Raw genomic sequence first — 24,612 nt, forward strand, 5'->3', positions numbered from 1 at the left:
ATTTACCTAGTCCTGTTATTAAACTAAACCAGACAATAGATGATCTATTTACCTAGTCCTGTAATGGTGTTATTAAACTAAACCAGACAATAGATGATCTATTTACCTAGTCCTGTTATTAAACTAAACCAGACAATAGATGATCTATTTACCTAGTCCTGTAATGGTGTTATTAAACTAAACCAGACAATAGATGATCTATTTACCTAGTCCTGTAATGGTGTTATTAAACTAAACCAGACAATAGATGATCTATTTACCTAGTCCTTGTTATTAAACTAAACCAGACAATAGATTATCTATTTACCTAGTCCTGTAATGGTGTTATTAAACTAAACCAGACAATAGATGATCTATTTACCTAGTCCTGTAATGGTGTTATTAAACTAAACCAGACAATAGATGATCTATTTACCTAGTCCTGTAATGGTGTTATTAAACTAAACCAGACAATAGATGATCTATTTACCTAGTCCTGTAATGGTGTTATTAAACTAAACCAGACAATAGATGATCTATTTACCTAGTCCTGTTATTAAACTAAACCAGACAATAGATGATCTATTTACCTAGTCCTGTAATGGTGTTATTAAACTAAACCAGACAATAGATGATCTATTTACCTAGTCATGTTATTAAACTAAACCAGACAATAGATGATCTATTTACCTAGTCCTGTAATGGTGTTATTAAACTAAACCAGACAATAGATGATCTATTTACCTAGTCCTGTTATTAAACTAAACCAGACAATAGATGATCTATTTACCTAGTCCTGTTATTAAACTAAACCAGACAATAGATGATCTATTTACCTAGTCCTGTAATGGTGTTATTAAACTAAACCAGACAATAGACGATCTATTTACCTAGTCCTGTAATGGTGTTATTAAACTAAACCAGACAATAGATGATCTATTTACCTAGTCCTGTAATGGTGTTATTAAACTAAACCAGACAATAGATGATCTATTTACCTAGTCCTGTAATGGTGTTATTAAACTAAACCAGACAATAGATGATCTATTTACCTAGTCCTGTAATGGTGTTATTAAACTAAACCAGACAATAGATGATCTATTTACCTAGTCCTGTTATTAAACTAAACCAGACAATAGATGATCTATTTACCTAGTCCTGTTATTAAACTAAACCAGACAATAGATGATCTATTTACCTAGTCCTGTAATGGTGTTATTAAACTAAACCAGACAACTCCACGGTAGAGTAGTTGGTGTCTGTTTGTTTACACTGACAGGACGTGTCTTGGTTGTCAGAGCGCATGTTGACAAATATTGTCTTCTCTGAACACACACACACACACACACACACACACACACACACACACACACACACACACACACACACACACACACACACACACACACACACACACACACACACACACACACACCCACCCTACTGTCTGGCTGGTTGAATAGTATTGTATCTAAATGACAAAGCCCTGTCCCATCTGCTTACTCTTAAGTGTCTGTGTTTTTTGTGCTTATTTTACTGTTTTAGATCTAGAAGTGTACCCGAGTTCACATTGACCTTGTTTATCTGTGTCTCTTCTCTCTTTTTGTCAGGTACGAGCATTTCTTACGGGATCTGTCAGAGAACACGAGTCCAGATTACCCAGAGTTCCAACCGCTTTCAAGTAAGTGTCTCTCATCTCCCTGCTGCACACACTGCTCAGCTCGCTCATGCATCACTGTTCTGCATCCCAAATGACATCCTATTCACCTATTTTAGTGCACTACTTTTGACCAGAACCCTATGGGCCCTGGCACCCTATATAGTGCACTACTTTTGACAGAACCCTATGGGCCCTGGCACCCTATATAGTGCACTACTTTTGACCAGAACCCTATGGGCCCTGGCACCCTATATAGTGCACTACTTTTGACCAGAACCCTATGGGCCCTGGCACCCTATATAGTGCACTACTTTTGACCAGAACCCTATGGGCCCTGGCACCCTATATAGTGCACTACTTTTGACCAGAACCCTATGGGCCCTGGCACCCTATATAGTGCACTACTTTTGACCAGAACCCTATGGGCCCTGGCACCCTATATAGTGCACTACTTTTGACCAGAACCCTATGGGCCCTGGCACCCTATATAGTGCACTACTTTTGACCAGAACCCTATGGGCCCTGGCACCCTATATAGTGCACTACTTTTGACCAGAACCCTATGGGCCCTGGCACCCTATATAGTGCACTACTTTTGACCATAACCCTATGGGCCCTGGCACCCTATATAGTGCACTACTTTTGACCAGAACCCTATGGGCCCTGGCATCCTATATAGTGCGCTACGTAGCGCACTACTTTTGCTGAGAACCCTATGGGCCGTGGCTAAGGGTAGTGCACTACTTTTGCTGAGAACCCTATGGGCCGTGGTTAAGGGTAGTGCACTACTTTTGCTGAGAACCCTATGGGCCGTGGCTAAGGGTAGTGCACTACTTTTGCTGAGAGCCCTATGGGCCGTGGCTAAGGGTAGTGCACTACTTTTGCTGAGAGCCCTATGGGCCGTGGTTAAGGGTAGTGCACTACTTTTGCTGAGAGCCCTATGGGCCGTGGTTAAGGGTAGTGCACTACTTTTGCTGAGAGCCCTATGGGCCGTGGCTAAGGGTAGTGCACTACTTTTGCTGAGAGCCCTATGGGCCGTGGCTAAGGGTAGTGCACTACTTTTGCTGAGAGCCCTATGGGCCGTGGTTAAGGGTACCACTACTTTTGCTGGAGCCCTATGGGCTGTGGCTAAGGGTAGTGCACTACGTTTGCTGAGAGCCCTATGGGCCGTGGCTAAGGGTAGTGCACTACTTTTGCTGAGAGCCCTATGGGCCGTGGTTAAGGGTAGTGCACTACTTTTGCTGAGAGCCCTATGGGCCGTGGTTAAGGGTAGTGCACTACTTTTGCTGAGAGCCCTATGGGCCGTGGTTAAGGGTAGTGCACTACGTTTGCTGAGAGCCCTATGGGCCGTGGTTAAGGGTAGTGCACTACGTTTGCTGAGAGCCCTATGGGCCGTGGTTAAGGGTAGTGCACTACGTTTGCTGAGAGCCCTATGGGCCGTGGTTAAGGGTAGTGCACTACGTAGAGGTCGGGACATTCCAGGCCACGACCCCCAGCATCTCAGATGGTTGTGAAATCAGTCCTGTAGTTAGAAAACAGATCATATTTATCGTTGCTGCAACATTTATTTAGTTGAACTATAGATGTGAAGCTAATCGATTGCAAAAATATAAACACAAAAATATAAACACAAAAATATAAACACAAAAATATAAACACAAAAATATAAACACAAAAATATAAACACAAAAATATAAACACAGCATGTGAAGTTTTGGTCCCGTGTTTCATAAGCTGAAAATAAAGGTCACTGAAATGTCATTTCTCTACCATAAGCCACCTCCGACGTTTTTTTGAGAATTTGACAGTATGTCCAACCGGCCTCACAACCACAGACCACGTGTGGGCGAGCGGTTTGTTGATGTCAACGCTGTGAACAAAGTGCCTCATGGTAGCGGTGGGGTTATGGTATGGGGGCAGGCATAAGCTACGGACAACAAACACAATTGCATGTTATCCATGGCAATTTGAATGCTCAGAGATAGCGTAATGAGATCCTGAGGCCGTTGTCGAGGCCGTTGTCGTGCCATTTATCCTCCATCTCTAATGTTTCAGCATGATAATGCACAGCCCCCATGTCACAAGGATCTCTACACAATTCCTGGAAGCTGAAAATGTCCCAGTTCTTCCATGACCTGAATACTCACCAGACATGTCAACCATATTGAGCATGTTTGGGATGCTCTGGATCAATGTGTATGACAGAATGTCCCAGTTCTTCCATGGCCTGCCTGAATTGAGCATGTTTGGGATGCTCTGGATCGATGTGTATGACAGAATGTCCCAGTTCTTCCATGGCCTGAATACTCACCACACATGTCAACCATATTGAGCATGTTTGGGATGCTCTGGATCAATGTGTATGACAGAATGTCCCAGTTCTTCCATGGCCCGAATACTCACCAGACATGTCAACCATATTGAGCATGTTTGGGATGCTCTGGATCAATGTGTATGACAGCATGTCCCAGTTCTTCCATGGCCTGAATACTCACCAGACATGTCACCCACATTGAGCATGTTTGGGATGCTCTGGATCGACACGTTCCAGTTGCCGCCAATATCCAGTAATTTCACACAGCCATTGAAGAGGAGCGGGGACAACAACAGCCTGATCAACTCTATGTGAAGGAGATGTGTCGCGCTGCATGACGCCAATACATCCTGATATTACCAGGTTCTGACCATTTTTAGACGGTGCTGTTCCAGGTAATACAATTTGTTAAATATTTTTTAAAGAAGCATTTGTTGCAAAAATCCAATGCAAGTCAATGGTACCCGTACTAGCATTTTCATGCTTCGTGTCAGAATCGTCCTAAAGTGTACATACTGTATTTTAATCACTCGGGACAGCGCCATCTAGTGGTCAGAACATGGTAATATTAGGCTGTAGGATGGGAACATAACTTGACCAATGAGTAATTTATCTGAACAGGAGGGGAAAAAACTAAATTCCTCTGGGAATGCATTACATAGGATGAAGAAACAATACTCCAAGCCACAGCTCCGTACTACTTATCAGACAGGGAACTGATACTCTATTTATTTATTTTACCTTTATTTAACTAGGCAAGTCAGTTTTAAGAACAAATTCTTATTTTCAATGACGGCCTACAGGGGAACAGTGGGTTAACTGCTTTGTTCCAAGGCAGAACGACAGATTTTTACCTTGTCAGCTCGGGGCTTCTATTTTACAACCTTTTGGTCCAATGCTCTAACCACTAGGCTACCTGCCGCCTACAGTCACTGCTGGGGTGGGATTGGTGTGCACATTACATAGGATGAAGAAACAATACCCCAAGCCACAACTCCATACGACTTGGGATTGGTGTGTGCATTACATGGGATGAAGAAACAATACTCCAAGCCACGGCTCCATACTACTTGTCGGACAGAGAACTGATACTCTATACTCACTGTTGGGGTGGGATTGGTGTGCGCATTACATAGGATGAAGAAAAAATACTCCAAGCCACAGCTCCATACTATTTGGGATTGGTGTGCGTGTGGTTCGCGGGTAGCTTTGGAATGACCCATAGGGTGCCATTTTGAATGCAGACTCAGTAGCACATTGTGTGAAGAGCTGGTTGATGTTGCTGTCACAGTAGTACAGGCTGTACAGGCCCAGTACAGGCTGGGGGGAGATAGCGGCGGGCCCAGTACAGGCTGTTCTGTGAGGATAGGATGAAAGCACTGTGGCAAAGCTCAACGTTCGTCTAAATTCTCAATGTGGATTTTAACTTAATTAATGGGGACCAGATCTGAGGATATTAAGCGATTATATTAATAAATAAAATCTTCGTCTGATCTCCAACATCAACAGAGAGAAGCACACCACCCGGATAATTCCAATCGTCAAATAAACAGCAAATCCGACATAAGCGCAAATCTACACAAGGAATTATTTATGGGTATCAATTAAAATCTTCATTGGCTGCGTGCTGCTTTTGCTTACAAATTAAAACAGCCTCTCACTGGTAAGATGAAGGTACATCTCTGAATGCTCTCTCTTCTTTCCTCCATCATTCTCTCCACTCTTCTCCGTCCCGCTCTCCTCCTCTCCGTCTCTCTCCCCTCTTTCCTCTCCTCTCCCCTCTTCCTCCCCTCCTCTCCGTCTCTCTCCCCTCTTTCCTCTCCTCTCCCCTCTTCCTCTCCTCCATCCTCTTCCTCTCCTCTCCCCTCTTCCTCTCCTCCATCCTCTTCCTCTCCTCTCCCCTCTTCCTCTCCTCCATCCTCTTCCTCTCCACCCTCTTCCTCTCCTCCACCCTAATCCTCTCCTCTTCCTCTCCTCCATCCTCTTCCTCTCCTCCATCCTCTTCCTCTCCTCCATCCTCTTCCTCTCCTCCATCCTCTTCCTCTCCTCCATCCTCTTCCTCTCCTCCGCCCTCTTCCTCTCCTCCGCCCTCTTCCTCTCCTCCACCCTCTTCCTCTCCTCCACCCTCTTCCTCTCCTCCACCCTCTTCCTCTCCTCCGCCCTCTTCCTCTCCTCCACCCTCTTCCTCTCCCCCACCCTCTTCCTTCTTCCTCTCCTCCCCTCTCCTCCATCCTCTCCTCCATCCTCTTCCTCTCCTCCACCCTCTTCCTCTCCTCCACCCTCTTCCTCTCCCCCACCCTCTTCCTTCTTCCACCCCTCTCCTCCCCTCTCCTCCATCCTCTTCCTCTCCTCCATCCTCTTCCTCTTCTCCACCCTCTTCCTCTCCTCTCTCCCTCTTCCCTCTCCCCTCTTCCTCTCCTCCATCCTCTTCCTCTCCTCCACCCTCTTCCTCTCCACCCTCTTCCTCTCCTCCACCCTAATCCTCTCCTCTTCCTCTCCTCCATCCTCTTCCTCTCCTCCATCCTCTTCCTCTCCTCCATCCTCTTCCTCTCCTCCACCCTCTTCCTCTCCTCCGCCCTCTTCCTCTCCTCCGCCCTCTTCCTCTCCTCCACCCTCTTCCTCCCCCCACCCTCTTCCTTCTTCCTATCCTCCCCTCTCCTCCATCCTCTTCCTCTCCTCCATCCTCTTCCTGTCCTCCCCTCTCCTCCATCCTCTTCCTCTCCTCCATCCTCTTCCTCTCCTCCCCTCTCCTCCATCCTCTTCCTCTCCTCCATCCTCTTCCTCTCCTCCATCCTCTTCCTCTCCTCCATCCTCTTCCTCTCCTCCATCCTCTTCCTCTCCTCCCCTCTCCTCCATTCTCTTCCTCTCCTCCATCCTCTTCCTCTCCTCCATCCTCTTCCTCTCCTCCCTCCTCTTCCTCCCCTCTCCTCCATCCTCTTCCTCCCCTCTCCTCCATCCTCTTCCTCCCCTCTCCTCCATCCTCTTCCTCCCCTCTCCTCCATCCTCTTCCTCTCCTCCATCCTCTTCCTCCCCTCTCCTCCATCCTCTTCCTCCCCTCTCCTCCATCCTCTTCCTCCCCTCTCCTCCATCCTCTTCCTCCCCTCTCCTCCATCCTCTTCCTCCCCTCTCCTCCATCCTCTTCCTCCCCTCTCCTCCATCCTCTTCCTCCCCTCTCCTCCATCCTCTTCCTTCTTCCTCTCCTCCATCCTTTTCCTCTCCTCCACCCTCTTCCTCTCCTCCACCCTCTTCCTCTCCTCCACCCTCTTCCTCTCCCCACCCTCTTCCTTCTTCCTCTCCTCCCCTCTCCTCCATCCTCTTCCTCTCCTCCACCCTCTTCCGCTCCTCTCCCCTCTTCCTCTCCTCCATCCTCTTCCTCTCCACCCTCTTCCTCTCCTCCACCCTAATCCTCTCCTCTTCCTCTCCTCCATCCTCTTCCTCCCCTCTCCTCCATCCTCTTCCTTCTTCCTCTCCTCCATCCTTTTCCTCTCCTCCACCCTCTTCCTCTCCTCCACCCTCTTCCTCTCCCCCACCCTCTTCCTTCTTCCTCTCCTCCATCCTTTTCCTCTCCTCCACCCTCTTCCTCCCCCCCACCCTCTTCCTTCTTCCTCTCCTCCCCTCTCCTCCATCCTCTTCCTCTCCTCCACCCTCTTCCGCTCCTCTCCCCTCTTCCTCTCCTCCATCCTCTTCCTCTCCACCCTCTTCCTCTCCTCCACCCTAATCCTCTCCTCTTCCTCTCCTCCATCCTCTTCCTCTCCTCCATCCTCTTCCTCTCCTCCACCCTCTTCCTCTCTCCGCCCTCTTCCTCTCCTCCATCCCTCTTCCTCTCCTCCACCCTCTTCCTCTCCCCCCACCCTCTTCCTTCTTCCTGTCCTCCCCTCTCCTCCATCCTCTTCCTCTCCTCCATCCTCTTCCTTCTTCCTCTCCTCTCCTCCATCCTTTTCCTCTCCTCCATCCTCTTCCTCCCCTCTCCTCTCCTCCATCCTCTTCCTCTCCTCCATCCTCTTCCTTCTTCCTCTCCTCTCCTCCATCCTCTTCCTCTCCTCCATCCTCTTCCTCCCCTCTCCCTCATTAGCGCTGCTTTTCTAAAACTCTTCATCTTTTTATGAGAAAAAGAAAAATGTGTTTTGTTAGTTATCCTGGTTGTATTGTAAAGGGAATGATTCAGAAATAGCCCCAGCCAGATCACATTGTATCTGCTTATCAAACTAACGAGTTGAGAGAGAACTCAGGAGGCTTTTGTTGATTTAATTCCCCTCTTGTTGTTTTGTTTTGTCTTTCTGTGTGTGGAATCAACAGCATCGGTTGGAATTGTTGTAATTACCATACTTCAAGAGTTTTCCTCATCCACTCTGTGTGTGTGTGTGTGTGTGTGTGTGTGTGTGTGTGTGTGTGTGTGTGACCTCACACTGCACTCTTAATATGCTCCCCGTGAACCACCAACCCGCACCGCAAACCACTCAACACAACCCCCCCTTTCTTTAAAAAAACACTCCAACCCTGTCAACATATGGAGGAGTTAACGCCACGAAGCACCCTTTTTATAACTGCGTACTATTTCAACAGAATTGATGCATGAAATGATGACGTGTTCACAAACATGGAATGGGGGAGTGGGGGAGTGGGGGAGTGGAGGAGTGGAGGAGTGGAGGAGTGGGGAGTGGGGGAGTGGAGGAATGGGGGAGTGGAGGAGTGGGGAGTGGGAGGGAGGGGGGTGGGGAGTGGAGGAGTGGAGGAGTGGGGGAGTGGAGGAGTGGAGGGTGGAGGAGTGGGGGGAGTGGGGGAGTGGAGGAGTGGAGGAATGGGGGAGTGGAGGAGTGGGGAGTGGGGGAGTGGAGGAGTGGAGGAGTGGAGGAGTGGAGGAGTGGAGGAATGGGGGAATGGAGGAGTGGAGGAGTGGGGAGTGGAGGAATGGAGGAATGGGGGAGTGGAGGGAATGGGGGAGTGGAGGAGTGGAGGAATGGGGGGGAGTGGAGGGTGGAGGAGTGGAGGAATGGGGGAGTGGAGGAATGGAGGAGTGGGGGAGTGGAGGAGTGGAGGGAGTGGAGGAATGGAGGGAGTGGAGGAGTGGAGGAATGGGGGAGTGGAGGAGTGGAGGAGTGGAGGAGTGGAGGAGTGGGGGAGTGGAGGAATGGGGGAGTGGAGGAGTGGACGAGTGGACGAGTGGAGGAGTGGACGAGTGGAGGAGTGTTCTCAGAATGAGTAGAGGAGTAGAGGAGTGTTCTCAGAATGAGTATTGGGGTAGAGGAGTAGAGGAGTGTTCTCAGAATGACTATTCGTGTAGAGGAGTAGAGGAGTGTTCTCAGAATGACTATTCGTGTAGAGGAGTAGAGGAGTGTTCTCAGAATGAGTATTGGTGTAGAGGAGTAGAGGAGTGTTCTCAGAATGACTATTCGTGTAGAGGAGTAGAGGAGTGTTCTCAGAATGAGTATTGGGGTAGAGGAGTAGAGGAGTGTTCTCAGAATGAGTATTCGTGTAGAGGAGTAGAGGAGTGTTCTCAGAATGACTATTCGTGTAGAGGAGTAGAGGAGTGTTCTCAGAATGAGTAGAGGAGTAGAGGAGTGTTCTCAGAATGAGTAGAGGAGTAGAGGAGTAGAGGAGTGTTCTCAGAATGAGTAGAGGAGTAGAGGAGTGTTCTCAGAATGAGTAGAGGAGTAGAGGAGTGTTCTCAGAATGAGTATACTGGGTGCCAGTAGTGCACTATGGAGGGAATAGGGTGCCAGTAGTGCACTATGGAGGGAATAGGGTGCCAGTAGTGCACTATGGAGGGAATAGGGTGCCAGTAGTGCACTATGGAGGGAATAGGGTGCCAGTAGTGCACTATGGAGGGAATAGGGTGCCAGTAGTGCACTATGTAGGGAATAGGGTGCCAGTAGTGCACTATGTAGGGAATAGGGTGCCAGTAGTGCACTATGTAGGGAATAGGGTGCCAGTAGTGCACTATGTAGGGAATAGGGTGCCAGTAGTGCACTATGTAGGGAATAGTGTGCCAGTAGTGCACTATGTAGGGAATAGGGTGCCAGAAGTGCACTATGGAGGGAATAGGGTGTACTATGTAGGGAATAGGGTGCCAGTAGTGCACTATGGAGGGAATAGGGTGCCAGTAGTGCACTATGTAGGGAATAGGGTACCAGTAGTGCACTATGTAGGGAATAGGGTACCAGTCGGGAATAGGGTTCCAGTAGTGCACTATGTAGGGAATAGGGTGCCAGTAGTGCACTATGTAGGGAATAGGGTGCCAGTAGTGCACTATGTAGGGAATAGTGTGCCAGTAGTGCACTATGTAGGGAATAGGGTGCCAGCTGCGACGCACCCCCACAACCGAACTGATCTGAGGCAACAGCACTGTAATTATTACCAAGTTGTTGTTTTTATTAAAAGAGACATTAAAGACACATTTTAATGAAGAAGATTCAGAAACCATAACCGCCTCTCTCTCCAACCCACAGACGGCTTTGTTTTGGGTCTTCTTTTGTTGTTTTTGGTTTCGTAACGGTGTAATTTGTTGTGAAGATAAGCGGCCCCAATTAGGACGGGATTGTTTCATCTATCGTAGAGGGAAAAAAAGACACAGACCGCCTCGAGGCTCGAGCATCATCGTGTTCATACGCTGGGTTTACGTCCCAAATGCACTACTTTAGACCAGAGCCCTGCCCCTAGTCAAAAGTAGTGCACTACATAGGGATTAGGGTGTCATTCTGGTCAAAAGTAGTGACTTTGTCCCCCCCCGACCGCCCACCAACCATCCACACCTACTTTGTCCTCGACCGCCCACCAGCCATCCACATCTACTTTGTCCTCGACCGCCCACCAGCCATCCTCACCTACTTTGTCCTCGACCGCCCACCAGCCATCCACACCTACTTTGTCCTCGACCGCCCACCAGCCATCCACACCTACTTTGTCCTCGACCGCCCACCAGCCATCCACACCTACTTTGTCCTCGACCGCCCACCAGCCATCCACACCTACTTTGTCCTCGACCGCCCACCAGCCATCCACACCTACTTTGTCCTCGACCGCCCACCAGCCATCCACACCTACTTTGTCCTCGACCGCCCACCAGCCATCCACACCTACTTTGTCCTCGACCGCCCACCAGCCCTCCACACCTACTTTGTCCTCGACCGCCCACCAGCCATCCACACCTACTTTGTCCTCGACCGCCCACCAGCCATCCACACCTACTTTGTCCTCGACCGCCCACCAGCCATCCTCACCTACTTTGTCCTCGACCGCCCAACAGCCATCCACACCTACTTTGTCCTCGACCGCCCACCAGCCATCCACACCTACTTTGTCCTCGACCGCCCACCAGCCATCCACACCTACTTTGTCCCCCCGACCGCCCACCAGCCATCCACACCTGCTTTGTCCTCGACCGCCCACCAGCCATCCACACCTACTTTGTCCCCCCCCGACCGCCCACCGGCCATCCACACCTACTTTGTCCTCGACCGCCCACCAGCCATCCACACCTACTTTGTCCTCGACCGCCCACCAGCCATCCACACCTACTTTGTCCTCGACCGCCCACCAGCCATCCACACCTGCTTTGTCCTCGACCGCCCACCAGCCATCCACACCTACTTTGTCCTCGACCGCCCACCAGCCATCCACACCTACTTTGTCCCCCCCCGACCGCCCACCAGCCATCCACACCTACTTTGTCCCCCGACCGCCCACCAGCCATCCACACCTACTTTGTCCCCCCGACCGCCCACCAGCCATCCACACCTACTTTGTCCTCGACCGCCCACCAGCCATCCACACCTGCTTTGTCCTCGACCGCCCACCAGCCATCCACACCTACTTTGTCCTCGACCGCCCACCAGCCATCCACACCTACTTTGTCCTCGACCGCCCACCAGCCATCCACACCTACTTTGTCCTCGACCGCCCACCAGCCATCCACACCTGCTTTGTCCTCGACCGCCCACCAGCCATCCACACCTACTTTGTCCTCGACCGCCCACCAGCCATCCACACCTACTTTGTCCTCGACCGCCCACCAGCCATCCACACCTACTTTGTCCTCGACCGCCCACCAGCCATCCACACCTGCTTTGTCCTCGACCGCCCACCAGCCATCCACACCTACTTTGTCCTCGACCGCCCACCAGCCATCCACACCTACTTTGCCCCCCCCCCGACCGCCCACCAGCCATCCACACCTACTTTGTCCCCCCCGACCGCCCACCAGCCATCCACACCTACTTTGTCCTCGACCGCCCACCAGCCATCCACATCTACTTTGTCCTCGACCGCCCACCAGCCATCCACACCTACTTTGTCCTCGACCGCCCACCAGCCATCCACATCTACTTTGTCCTCGACCGCCCACCAGCCATCCACATCTACTTTGTCCTCGACCGCCCACCAGCCATCCACACCTACTTTGTCCCCCCCCGACCGCCCACCAGCCATCCACACCTACTTTGTCCCCCCGACCGCCCACCAGCCATCCACACCTACTTTGTCCTCGACCGCCCACCAGCCATCCACACCTACTTTGTCCTCGACCGCCCACCAGCCATCCACACCTACTTTGTCCTCGACCGCCCACCAGCCATCCACACCTACTTTGTCCTCGACCGCCCACCAGCCATCCACACCTACTTTGTTACCCCCCTCAGATTTGGGGGGTTTATGAAGGCCCTGTATGTGATCATATACAAATGTAAACAAATGACCCGCAGCTGGACCTAGTTGATGACCCCTGGTGTAGTTGATGACCCCTGGTGTAGTTGATGACCCCTGGATCTAGTTGATGACCCCTGGTGTAGTTGATGACCCCTGGATCTAGTTGATGACCCCTGGTGTAGTTGATGACCCCTGGTGTAGTTGATGACCCCTGGTGTAGTTGATGACCCCTGGTGTAGTTGATGACCCCTGGTGTAGTTGGTGACCCCTGGTGTAGTTGATGACCCCTGGTCTAGTTGATGACCCCTGGTGTAGTTGATGACCCCTGGTGTAGTTGATGACCCCTGGTGTAGTTGATGACCCCTGGATCTAGTTGATGTCCCCTGGTGTAGTTGATGACCCCTGGTGTAGTTGATGACCCCTGGTGTAGTTGATGACCCCTGGTCTAGTGATGACCCCTGGTGTAGTTGATGACCCCTGGTGTAGTTGATGACCCCTGGATCTAGTTGATGACCCCTGGTGTAGTTGATGACCCCTGGATCTAGTTGATGACCCCTGGTGTAGTTGATGACCCCTGGTGTAGTTGATGACCCCTGGACCTAGTTGATGACCCCTGGTGTAGTTGATGACCCCTGGATCTAGTTGATGACCCCTGGTGTAGTTGATGACCCCTGGTGTAGTTGATGACCCCTGGTGTAGTTGATGACCCCTGGTGTAGTTGATGACCCCTGGTGTAGTTGATGACCCCTGGTGTAGTTGATGACCCCTGGTGTAGTTGATGACCCCTGGTGTAGTTGATGACCCCTGGTGTAGTTGGTGACCCCTGGTCTAGTTGATGACCCCTGGTGTAGTTGATGACCCCTGGTGTAGTTGATGACCCCTGGTGTAGTTGATGACCCCTGGTGTAGTTGATGACCCCTGGTGTAGTTGATGACCCCTGGTGTAGTTGATGACCCCTGGTGTAGTTGATGACCCCTGGATCTAGTTGATGACCCCTGGTGTAGTTGATGACCCCTGGTAGTTGATGACCCCTGGTGTAGTTGATGACCCCTGGTGTAGTTGATGACCCCTGGTGTAGTTGATGACCCTGGATCTAGTTGATGACCCCTGGATCTAGTTGATGACCCCTGGTCTAGTTGATGACCCCTGGTGTAGTTGATGACCCCTGGTGTAGTTGATGACCCCTGGTGTAGTTGATGACCCCTGGTGTAGTTGATGACCCCTGGATCTAGTTTGGACCCCCCGGGTGTGTTGAAGACCCCTGGGTGAGTTGGTTACCCCCGGGTTAGTTGATGACCCCTGGTGTAGTTGATGACCCCCGGGTTAGTTTGTGGCCCCTGGTTGAGTTTGATGCCCCCGGGTTAAGTTGATGCCCCCTGGTGTAGTTGATAACCCCGGATCTAGTTGATGACCCCTGGTGTAGTTGATGACCCCTGGTGTAGTTGGTGACCCCTGGTGTAGTTGATGACCCCTGGTGTAGTTGATGACCCCTGGTGTAGTTGGTGACCCCTGGATCTAGTTGATGACCCTGGTGTAGTTGATGACCCCTGGTCTAGTTGATGACCCCTGGTGTAGTTGATGACCCCTGGATCTAGTTGATGACCCCTGGTGTAGTTGATGACCCCTGGATCTAGTTGATGACCCCTGGTGTAGTTGATGACCCCTGGTCTAGTTGATGACCCCTGGTGTAGTTGATGACCCCTGGATCTAGTTGATGACCCCTGGTGTAGTTGATGACCCCTGGTGTAGTTGATGACCCCTGGTCTAGTTGATGACCCCTGGTCTAGTTGGTGACCCCTGGACCTAGTTGATGACCCCTGGTGTAGTTAATGACCCCTGGTGTAGTTGATGACCCCTGGTCTAGTTGATGACCCCTGGTCTAGTTGATGTCCCCTGGTCTAGTTGATGACCCCTGGTCTAGTTGATGACCCCTGGTCTAGTTGATGACCCCTGGTCTAGTTGATGACCCCTGGTGTAGTTGATGACCCCTGGTCTAGTTGATGACCCCTGGTGTAGTTGATGACCCCTGGTGTAGTTGATGACCCCTGGTGTAGTTGATGTCCCCTGGTCTAGTTGATGACCCCTGGTGTAGTTGATGACCCCTGGTGTAGTTGATGACCCCTGGTGTAGTTGATGACCCTGGTCTAGTTGATGACCCTGGTGTAGTTGATGTCCCCTGGTCTAGTTGATGACCCCTGGATCTAGTTGATGACCCCTGGTCTAGTTGATGACCCCTGGTGTAGTTGATGTCCCCTGGTCTAGTTGATGACCCCTGGTGTAGTTGATGACCCCTGGTGTAGTTGATGACCCCTGGTGTAGTTGGTGACCCCTGGTCTAGTTGATGTCCCCTGGTGTAGTTGATGACCCCTGGTCTAGTTGATGACCCCTGGTGTAGTTGATGACCCCTGGTCTAGTTGATGTCCCCTGGTCTAGTTGATGACCCCTGGTCTAGTTGATGACCCCTGGTCTAGTTGATGACCCCTGGATCTAGTTGATGACCCCTGGTGTAGTTGATGACCCCTGGTGTAGTTGATGACCCCTGGTGTAGTTGATGACCCCTGATCTGGTTGATGTCCCCTGGTGTAGTTGATGACCCCTGGTGTAGTTGATGACCCCTGGTGTAGTTGATCACCCCTGGTGTAGTTGATGACCCCTGGTGTAGTTGGTGACCCCTGGTGTAGTTGATGACCCCTGGTGTAGTTGGTGACCCCTGGTGTAGTTGATGACCCCTGGTGTAGTTGGTGACCCCTGGTGTAGTTGATGACCCCTGGTCTAGTTGATGTCCCCTGATCTGGTTGATGACCCCTGGTGTAGTTGATGACCCCTGGTGTAGTTGATGACCCCTGGTGTAGTTGATCACCCCTGGTGTAGTTGATGACCCCTGGTGTAGTTGATGACCCCTGGTGTAGTTGATGACCCCTGGTGTAGTTGGTGACCCCTGGTGTAGTTGATGACCCCTGGTGTAGTTGATGACCCCTGGTGTAGTTGATGACCCCTGGTGTAGTTGGTGACCCCTGGTCTAGTTGATGACCCCTGGTGTAGTTGGTGACCCCTGGTGTAGTTGATGACCCCTGGTGTAGTTGATGACCCCTGGTCTAGTTGATGTCCCCTGATCTGGTTGATGACCCCTGGTCTAGTTGATGACCCCTGGTGTAGTTGATGACCCCTGGATCTAGTTGATGACCCCTGGTGTAGTTGGTGACCCCTGGTGTAGTTGATGACCCCTGGTCTAGTTGATGTCCCCTGATCTGGTTGATGACCCCTGGTGTAGTTGATGACCCCTGGTGTAGTTGATGACCCCTGGTCCTAGTTGATGACCCCTGGTCTAGTTGATGACCCCTGGTCTAGTTGATGACCCCTGGTGTAGTTGATGACCCCTGGTGTAGTTGATGACCCCTGGTGTAGTTGATGACCCCTGGTGTAGTTGATGACCCCTGGTGTAGTTGATGACCCCTGGATCTAGTTGATGTCCCCTGGTCTAGTTGATGACCCCTGGTGTAGTTGATGACCCCTGGTGTAGTTGATGACCCCTGGTCTAGTTGATGACCCCTGGTGTAGTTGATGACCCCTGGTGTAGTTGATGACCCCTGGTGTAGTTGATGACCCCTGGATCTAGTTGATGTCCCCTGGTGTAGTTGATGACCCCTGGTCAGTTGATGACCCCTGGTGTAGTTGATGACCCCTGGTGTAGTTGATGACCCCTGGATCTAGTTGATGACCCCTGGTGTAGTTGATGACCCCTGGACCTAGTTGATGACCCCTGGATCTAGTTGATGACCCCTGGTGTAGTTAATGACCCCTGGTGTAGTTGATGACCCCTGGTGTAGTTGATGACCCCTGGTGTAGTTGATGACCCCTGGTGTAGTTGATGACCCCTGGTGTAGTTGATGACCCTGGTCTAGTTGATGTCCCCTGATCTGGTTGATGACCCCTGGTGTAGTTGATGACCCCTGGTGTAGTTGATGACCCCTGGTGTAGTTGGTGACCCCTGGTCTAGTTGATGACCCCTGGTGTAGTTGATGACCCCTGGATCTAGTTGATGACCCCTGGTGTAGTTGGTGACCCCTGGTGTAGTTGATGACCCCTGGTGTAGTTGATGACCCCTGGATCTAGTTGATGACCCCTGGTGTAGTTGATGACCCCTGGTGTAGTTGATGACCCCTGGTGTAGTTGATGACCCCTGGATCAGTTGATGACCCCTGATCTAGTTGATGACCCCTGGTGTAGTTGATGACCCCTGGATCTAGTTGATGACCCCTGGATCAGTTGATGACCCCTGGTCTAGTTGATGACCCCTGGTCTGTTGATGACCCCTGGTCTAGTTGATGACCCCTGGTCTAGTTGATGACCCCTGGTCAGTTGATGACCCCTGGATCTAGTTGATGACCCCTGGATCTAGTTGATGACCCCTGGATCTAGTTGATGACCCTGATCTAGTTGATGTCCCTGGTCTAGTTGATGACCCCTGGTGTAGTTGATGACCCCTGGATCTAGTTGGTGACCCCTGGTCTAGTTGATGACCCCTGGTGTAGTTGATGACCCCTGGTGTAGTTGATGACCCCTGGTGTAGTTGATGACCCCTGGTGTAGTTGATGACCCCTGATCTGGTTGATGACCCCTGGTCTAGTTGATGACCCTGATCTAGTTGATGACCCCTGGTGTAGTTGATGACCCCTGGATCTAGTTGATGACCCCTGGATCTAGTTGATGACCCCTGGTGTAGTTGATGACCCCTGGTGTAGTTGATGACCCCTGGTGTAGTTGATGACCCCTGGTGTAGTTGATGACCCCTGGTGTAGTTGATGACCCCTGGTGTAGTTGATGACCCCTGGTGTAGTTGATGACCCCTGGATCTAGTTGATGACCCCTGGATCTAGTTGATGACCCCTGGTCTAGTTGATGACCCCTGGTGTAGTTGATGACCCCTGGTGTAGTTGATGACCCCTGGTGTAGTTGATGACCCCTGGATCTAGTTGATGACCCCTGGATCTAGTTGGTGACCCCTGGATCTAGTTGGTGACCCCTGGATCCAGTTGATGACCCCTGGATCTAGTTGATGACCCCTGGTGTAGTTGGTGACCCCTGGTGTAGTTGATGACCCCTGGTGTAGTTGATGACCCCTGGTCTAGTTGATGACCCCTGGTCTAGTTGATGACCCCTGGTCTAGTTGGTGACCCCTGGATCTAGTTGATGACCCCTGGTGTAGTTGATGACCCCTGGATCTAGTTGATGACCCCTGGACCTAGTTGATGACCCCTGGTGTAGTTGATGACCCCTGGTGTAGTTGATGACCCCTGGTGTAGTTGATGACCCCTGGTGTAGTTGATGACCCCTGGTGTAGTTGATGACCCCTGGTGTAGTTGATGACCCCTGGTGTAGTTGATGACCCCTGGTGTAGTTGATGACCCCTGGATCTAGTTGATGACCCCTGGATCTAGTTGATGACCCCTGGTGTAGTTAATGACCCCTGGTCTAGTTGATGACCCCTGGTGTAGTTGATGACCCCTGGTGTAGTTGATGACCCCTGGATCTAGTTGATGACCCCTGGATCTAGTTGATGACCCCTGGTCTAGTTGATGACCCCTGGTGTAGTTGATGACCCCTGGTCTAGTTGATGACCCCTGGTGTAGTTGATGACCCCTGGTCTAGTTGATGACCCCTGGTGTAGTTGATGTCCCCTGGTGTAGTTGATGACCCCTGGTGTAGTTGATGACCCCTGGTGTAGTTGATGACCCCTGGTGTAGTTGATGACCCCTGATCTGGTCGATGACCCCTGGTCTAGTTGATGTCCCCTGGTGTAGTTGATGACCCCTGGTGTAGTTGATGACCCCTGGTGTAGTTGATGACCCCTGGTGTAGTTGATGACCCCTGGTGTAGTTGATGACCCCTGGTGTAGTTGATGACCCCTGGATCTAGTTGATGTCCCCTGGTCTAGTTGATGACCCCTGGTGTAGTTGATGACCCCTGGTGTAGTTGATGACCCCTGGTGTAGTTGATGACCCCTGGTGTAGTTGATGTCCCCTGGTCTAGTTGATGTCCCCTGGTCTAGTTGATGACCCCTGGTGTAGTTGATGACCCCTGGTCTAGTTGATGACCCCTGGTGTAGTTGGTGACCCCTGGTGTAGTTGATGACCCCTGGATCTAGTTGATGACCCCTGGTGTAGTTGATGACCCCTGGTGTAGTTGATGACCCCTGGTGTAGTTGATGACCCCTGATCTGGTTGATGACCCCTGGTGTAGTTGATGACCCCTGGATCTAGTTGATGTCCCCTGGTCTAGTTGATGACCCCTGGTGTAGTTGATGACCCCTGGTCTAGTTGATGACCCCTGGTGTAGTTGATGACCCTGGACCTAGTTGATGACCCCTGGTGTAGTTAATGACCCCTGGTCTAGTTGATGACCCCTGGATCTAGTTGATGACCCCTGGTGTAGTTGATGACCCCTGGTCTAGTTGATGACCCCTGGTCTAGTTGATGACCCCTGGATCTAGTTGATGACCCCTGGTGTAGTTGATGACCCCTGGTGTAGTTGATGACCCCTGGTGTAGTTGATGACCCCTGATCTGGTTGATGACCCCTGGTCTAGTTGATGACCCCTGGTGTAGTTGATGACCCCTGGTGTAGTTGATGACCCCTGGTGTAGTTGATGACCCCTGGTGTAGTTGATGACCCCTGGTGTAGTTGATTGGTCTGCTTTGTTTCGGGTTCAGTTCCTCGCAGAGCTTGTCAATAAGGAGAGGAGAGGTGTCCTGTCGAGGTCAATAACCAGAGGAGAGGTGTCCTGTCGAGGTCAATAACCAGAGGTGTCCTGTTGAGGTCAATAACCAGAGGTGTCCTGTTGAGGTCAATAAGGAGAGGAGAGGTGTCCTGTTGAGGTCAATAAGGAGAGGAGAGGTGTCCTGTTGAGGTCAATAAGGAGAGGAGAGGTGTCCTGTTGAGGTCAATAAGGAGAGGAGAGGTGTCCTGTTGAGGTCAATAAGGAGAGGAGAGGTGTCCTGTTGAGGACAATAAGGAGAGGAGAGGTGTCCTGTTGAGGTCAATAAGGAGAAGAGGTGTCCTGTTGAGGACAATAAGGAGAGGAGAGGTGTCCTGTTGAGGACAATAAGGAGAGGAGAGGTGTCCTGTGTTTTCACACATTTAGGCTGTGACTGCGTGCGCGTGTGTGTGTGTGTGTGTGTGTGTGTGTGTGTGTGTGTGTGTGTGTGTGCGCCCACCTACCCGCCCGCCCGTGGCACAGACCAGAAGCACTCTAATTATGTGGCTGGCTACACAGCATTGCGGTAGGCAGATCTAAGCCAATCAGGAGTGTTTTCACGGTTTAATTTGTGCACCCCTGGTCAGCTCTCAACAGGGGGTGATGATGCAATCAAACACAGCTGTGTGTGAATGAGGCCTTAAACTCAAACAAACTCTTCATCAAAAGAGTCACTCTGACTGGATGAAAGCAGTGTTGTCTGGTTACACATAGAGAACATACTGCACCACGTAGAGAACATACTGCACCACGATGAGAGAACATACTGCACCACGTAGAGAACATACTGCACCACGTAGAGAACATACTGCACCACGTAGAGAACATACTGCACCACGTAGAGAACATACTGCACCACGTAGAGAACATACTGCACCACGTAGAGAACATACTGCACCACGTAGAGAACATACTGCACCACGTAGAACATACTGCACCACGTAGAGAACATACTGCACCACGTAGAGGACATACTGCACCACGGAGAGAACATACTGCACCACGTAGAGAACATACTGCACCACGGAGAGAACATACTGCACCACGTAGAGAACAGACTGTCACCACAGAGAACATACTGCACCACGTAGAGACATACTGCACCACGTAAAGGACATACTGCACCATGTGTTGTTGTCTGGTTACACATAGAGAACATACTGCACCACGTAGAGAACATACTGCACCACGTAGAGAACATACTGCACCACGTAGAGAACATACTGCACCACGTAGAGAACATACTGCACCACGTAGAGAACATACTGCACCACGTAGAGAACATACTGCACCACGAGAGAACATACTGCACCACGTGGGAGAACATACTGCACCACGTAGAGAACATACTGCACCACGTAGAGAACATACTGCACCACAGAACATACTGCACCACGTAGAGAACATACTGCACCACGTAGAGGACATACTGCACCATGTGTTGTTGTCTGGTTACACATAGAGAACATACTGCACCACGTAGAGAACAGACTGCACCACGTAGAGAACAGACTGCACCACGTAGAGAACAGACTGCACCACGTAGAGAACAGACTGCAATAGAGAACAGACTGCACCACGTAGAGAACATACTGCACCAAAAGAGAACATACTGCACCACGTAGAGAACATACTGCACCACGTAGAGAACATACTGCACCACGTAGAGAACATACTGCACCACGTAGAGAACATACTGCACCACGTAGAGAACATACTGCACCACGTAGAGAACAGACTGCACCACGTAGAGAACATACTGCACCACGTAGAGAACAGACTGCACCACGTAGAGAACAGACTGCACCACGTAGAGAACATACTGCACCACGTAGAGAACATACTGCACCACGTAGAGAACATACTGCACCACGTAGAGAACATACTGCACCACGTAGAGAACATACTGCACCACGTAGAGAACATACTGCACCACGTAGAGAACATACTGCACCACGTAGAGAACATACTGCACCACGTAGAGAACATACTGCACCATGTGTTGTTGTCTGGTTACACATAGAGAACATACTGCACCACGTAGAGAACAGACTGCACCACGTAGAGAACAGACTGCACCACGTAGAGAACAGACTGCACCACGTAGAGAACAGACTGCACCACGTAGAGAACATACTGCACCACGTAGAGAACATACTGCACCACTGGTTCAGAGAACATACTGCACCACGTAGAGAACATACTGCACCACGTAGAGAACAGACTGCACCACGTAGAGAACAGACTGCACCACGTGGAGAACATACTGCACCACGTGGAGAACATACTGCACCACGTGGAGAACATACTGCACCACGTAGAGAACATACTGCACCACGTAGAGAACATACTGCACCATGTGTTGTTGCCTGGTTACACATAGAGAACATACTGCACCACGTAGGGAACATACTGCACCACATAGAGAACAGACTGCACCACGTAGAGAACATACTGCACCATGTGTTGTTGCCTGGTTACACATAGAGAAAATACTGCACCATGTAGAGAACATACTGCACCACGTAGAGAACATACTGCACCACGTAGAGAACATACTGCACCACGTAGAGAACATACTGCACCACGTAGAGAACATACTGCACCACGTAGAGAACATACTGCACCACGTAGAGAACATACTGCACCAGGTAGAGAACATACTGCACCACGTAGAGAAACATACTGCACCACTTTGCGAACTTTTGCCACATTTCAGGCTTCAAACATAAAGATATAAAACTGTATTTTTTTATGAAGAATCAACAACAAGTGGGACACAATCATGAAGTGGAACGACATTTATTGTATATTTCAAACTTTTTTAGCAATTCAAAAACTGAAAAATTGGGCGTGCAAAATTATTCAGCCCCTTTACTTTCAGTGCAGCAAACTCTCTCCAGAAGTTCAGTGAGGATCTCTGAATGATCCAATGTTGACCTAAATGACTAATGATGATAAAGACAATCCACCTGTGTGTAATCAAGTCTCCGTATAAATGCACCTGCACTGTGATAGTCTCAGAGGTCCGTTAAAAGCGCAGAGAGCATCATGAAGAACAAGGAACACACCAGGCAGGTCCGAGATACTGTTGTGAAGAAGTTTAAAGCCGGATTGGACCCAGACAGGATGAATAGGTAGACGGACCCAGACAGGATGAATAGGTAGACGGACCCAGACAGGATGAATAGGTAGACGGACCCAGACAGGATGAATAGGTAGACGGACCCAGACAGGATGAATAGGTAGACGGACCCAGACAGGATGAATAGGTAGACGGACCCAGACAGGATGAATAGGTAGACGGACCCAGACAGGATGAATAGGTAGACAGACCCAGACAGGATGAATAGGTAGACGGACCCAGACAGGATGAATAGGTAGACGGACCCAGACAGGATGAATAGGTAGAAGGACCCAGACAGGATGAATAGGTAGACGGACCCAGACAGGATGAAAAGGTAGATTCGGACCCAGACAGGATGAATAGGTAGACGGACCCAGACAGGATGAATAGGTAGACGGACCCAGACAGGATGAATAGGTAGACGGACCCAGACAGGATGAATAGGTAGAAGGACCCAGACAGGATGAATAGGTAGACGGACCCAGACAGGATGAATAGGTAGACGGACCCAGACAGGATGAATAGGTAGACGGACCCAGACAGGATGAATAGGTAGACGGACCCAGACAGGATGAATAGGTAGACGGACCCAGACAGGATGAATAGGTAGACGGACCCAGACAGGATGAATAGGTAGACGGACCCAGACAGGATGAATAGGTAGACGGACCCAGACAGGATGAATAGGTAGACGGACCCAGACAGGATGAATGTCCTGAATTCAAAAGTTATGGGGATGCAAATCACCTTGCAACACATCATCAATAACCTGGTTCAGTCTGCTTTCCACCAGACACTGGGAGATGAATTAACCTTTCAGCAGGACAATAACCTGGTTCAGTCTGCTTTCCACCAGACACTGGGAGATGAATTCACCTTTCAGCAGGACAATAACCTGGTTCAGTCTGCTTTCCACCAGACACTGGGAGATGAATTCACCTTTCAGCAGGACAATAACCTGGTTCAGTCTGCTTTCCACCAGACACTGGGAGATGAATTAACCTTTCAGCAGGACAATAACCTGCTTCAGTCTGCTTTCCACCAGACACTGGGAGATGAATTCACCTTTCAGCAGGACAATAACCTGGTTCAGTCTGCTTTCCACCAGACACTGGGAGATGAATTCACCTTTCAGCAGGACAATAACCTGGTTCAGTCTGCTTTCCACCAGACACTGGGAGATGAATTCACCTTTCAGCAGGACAATAACCTGGTTCAGTCTGCTTTCCACCAGACACTGGGAGATGAATTCACCTTTCAGCAGGACAATAACCTGGTTCAGTCTGCTTTCCACCAGACACTGGGAGATGAATTCACCTTTCAGCAGGACAATAACCTGGTTCAGTCTGCTTTCCCCAGACACTGGGAGATGAATTCACCTTTCAGCAGGACAATAATCTGGTTCAGTCTGCTTTCCACCAGACACTGGGAGATGAATTCACCTTTCAGCAGGACAATAACCTGGTTCAGTCTGCTTTCCACCAGACACTGGGAGATGAATTCACCTTTCAGCAGGACAATAACCTGGTTCAGTCTGCTTTCCACCAGACACTGGGAGATGAATTCACCTTTCAGCAGGACAATAACCTGGTTCAGTCTGCTTTCCACCAGACACTGGGAGATGAATTCACCTTTCAGCAGGACAATAACCTGGTTCAGTCTGTTTTCCACCAGACACTGGGAGATGAATTCACCTTTCAGAAGGACAATAACCTGGTTCAGTCTGCTTTCCACCAGACACTGGGAGATGAATTCACCTTTCAGCAGGACAATAACCTGGTTCAGTCTGCTTTCCACCAGACACTGGGAGATGAATTCACCTTTCAGCAGGACAATAACCTGGTTCAGTCTGCTTTCCACCAGACACTGGGAGATGAATTCACCTTTCAGCAGGACAATAACCTGGTTCAGTCTGCTTTCCACCAGACACTGGGAGATTAAGTCACCTTTCAACAGGACAATAACCTGGTTCAGTCTGCTTTCCACCAGACACTGGGGGATGAATTCACCTTTCAGCAGGACAATAACCTGGTTCAGTCTGCTTTCCACCAGACACTGGGAGATGAATTCACCTTTCAGCAGGACAATAACCTGGTTCAGTCTGCTTTCCACCAGACACTGGGAGATGAATTCACCTTT

The 24,612-nt window shown here is 50.3% G+C and overlaps 1 protein-coding gene across 1 annotated transcript in view; it reads left to right on the forward strand.

Annotated features, from left to right (window-relative positions):
* Positions 1 to 24,612, forward strand: part of LOC127928845 (rho guanine nucleotide exchange factor 39-like) — a 98,832-nt gene that overhangs the window by 68,220 nt on the left and 6,000 nt on the right. Inside the window, 1 exon segment of the mRNA XM_052516270.1 lies at positions 1,590 to 1,660. Coding sequence (XP_052372230.1) covers positions 1,590 to 1,660 — 71 coding nt within the window.

The sequence above is a fragment of the Oncorhynchus keta genome, unplaced genomic scaffold, assembly GCF_023373465.1.
Source record: "Oncorhynchus keta strain PuntledgeMale-10-30-2019 unplaced genomic scaffold, Oket_V2 Un_scaffold_4285_pilon_pilon, whole genome shotgun sequence".
NCBI classification, from domain to species: domain Eukaryota; kingdom Metazoa; phylum Chordata; class Actinopteri; order Salmoniformes; family Salmonidae; genus Oncorhynchus; species Oncorhynchus keta.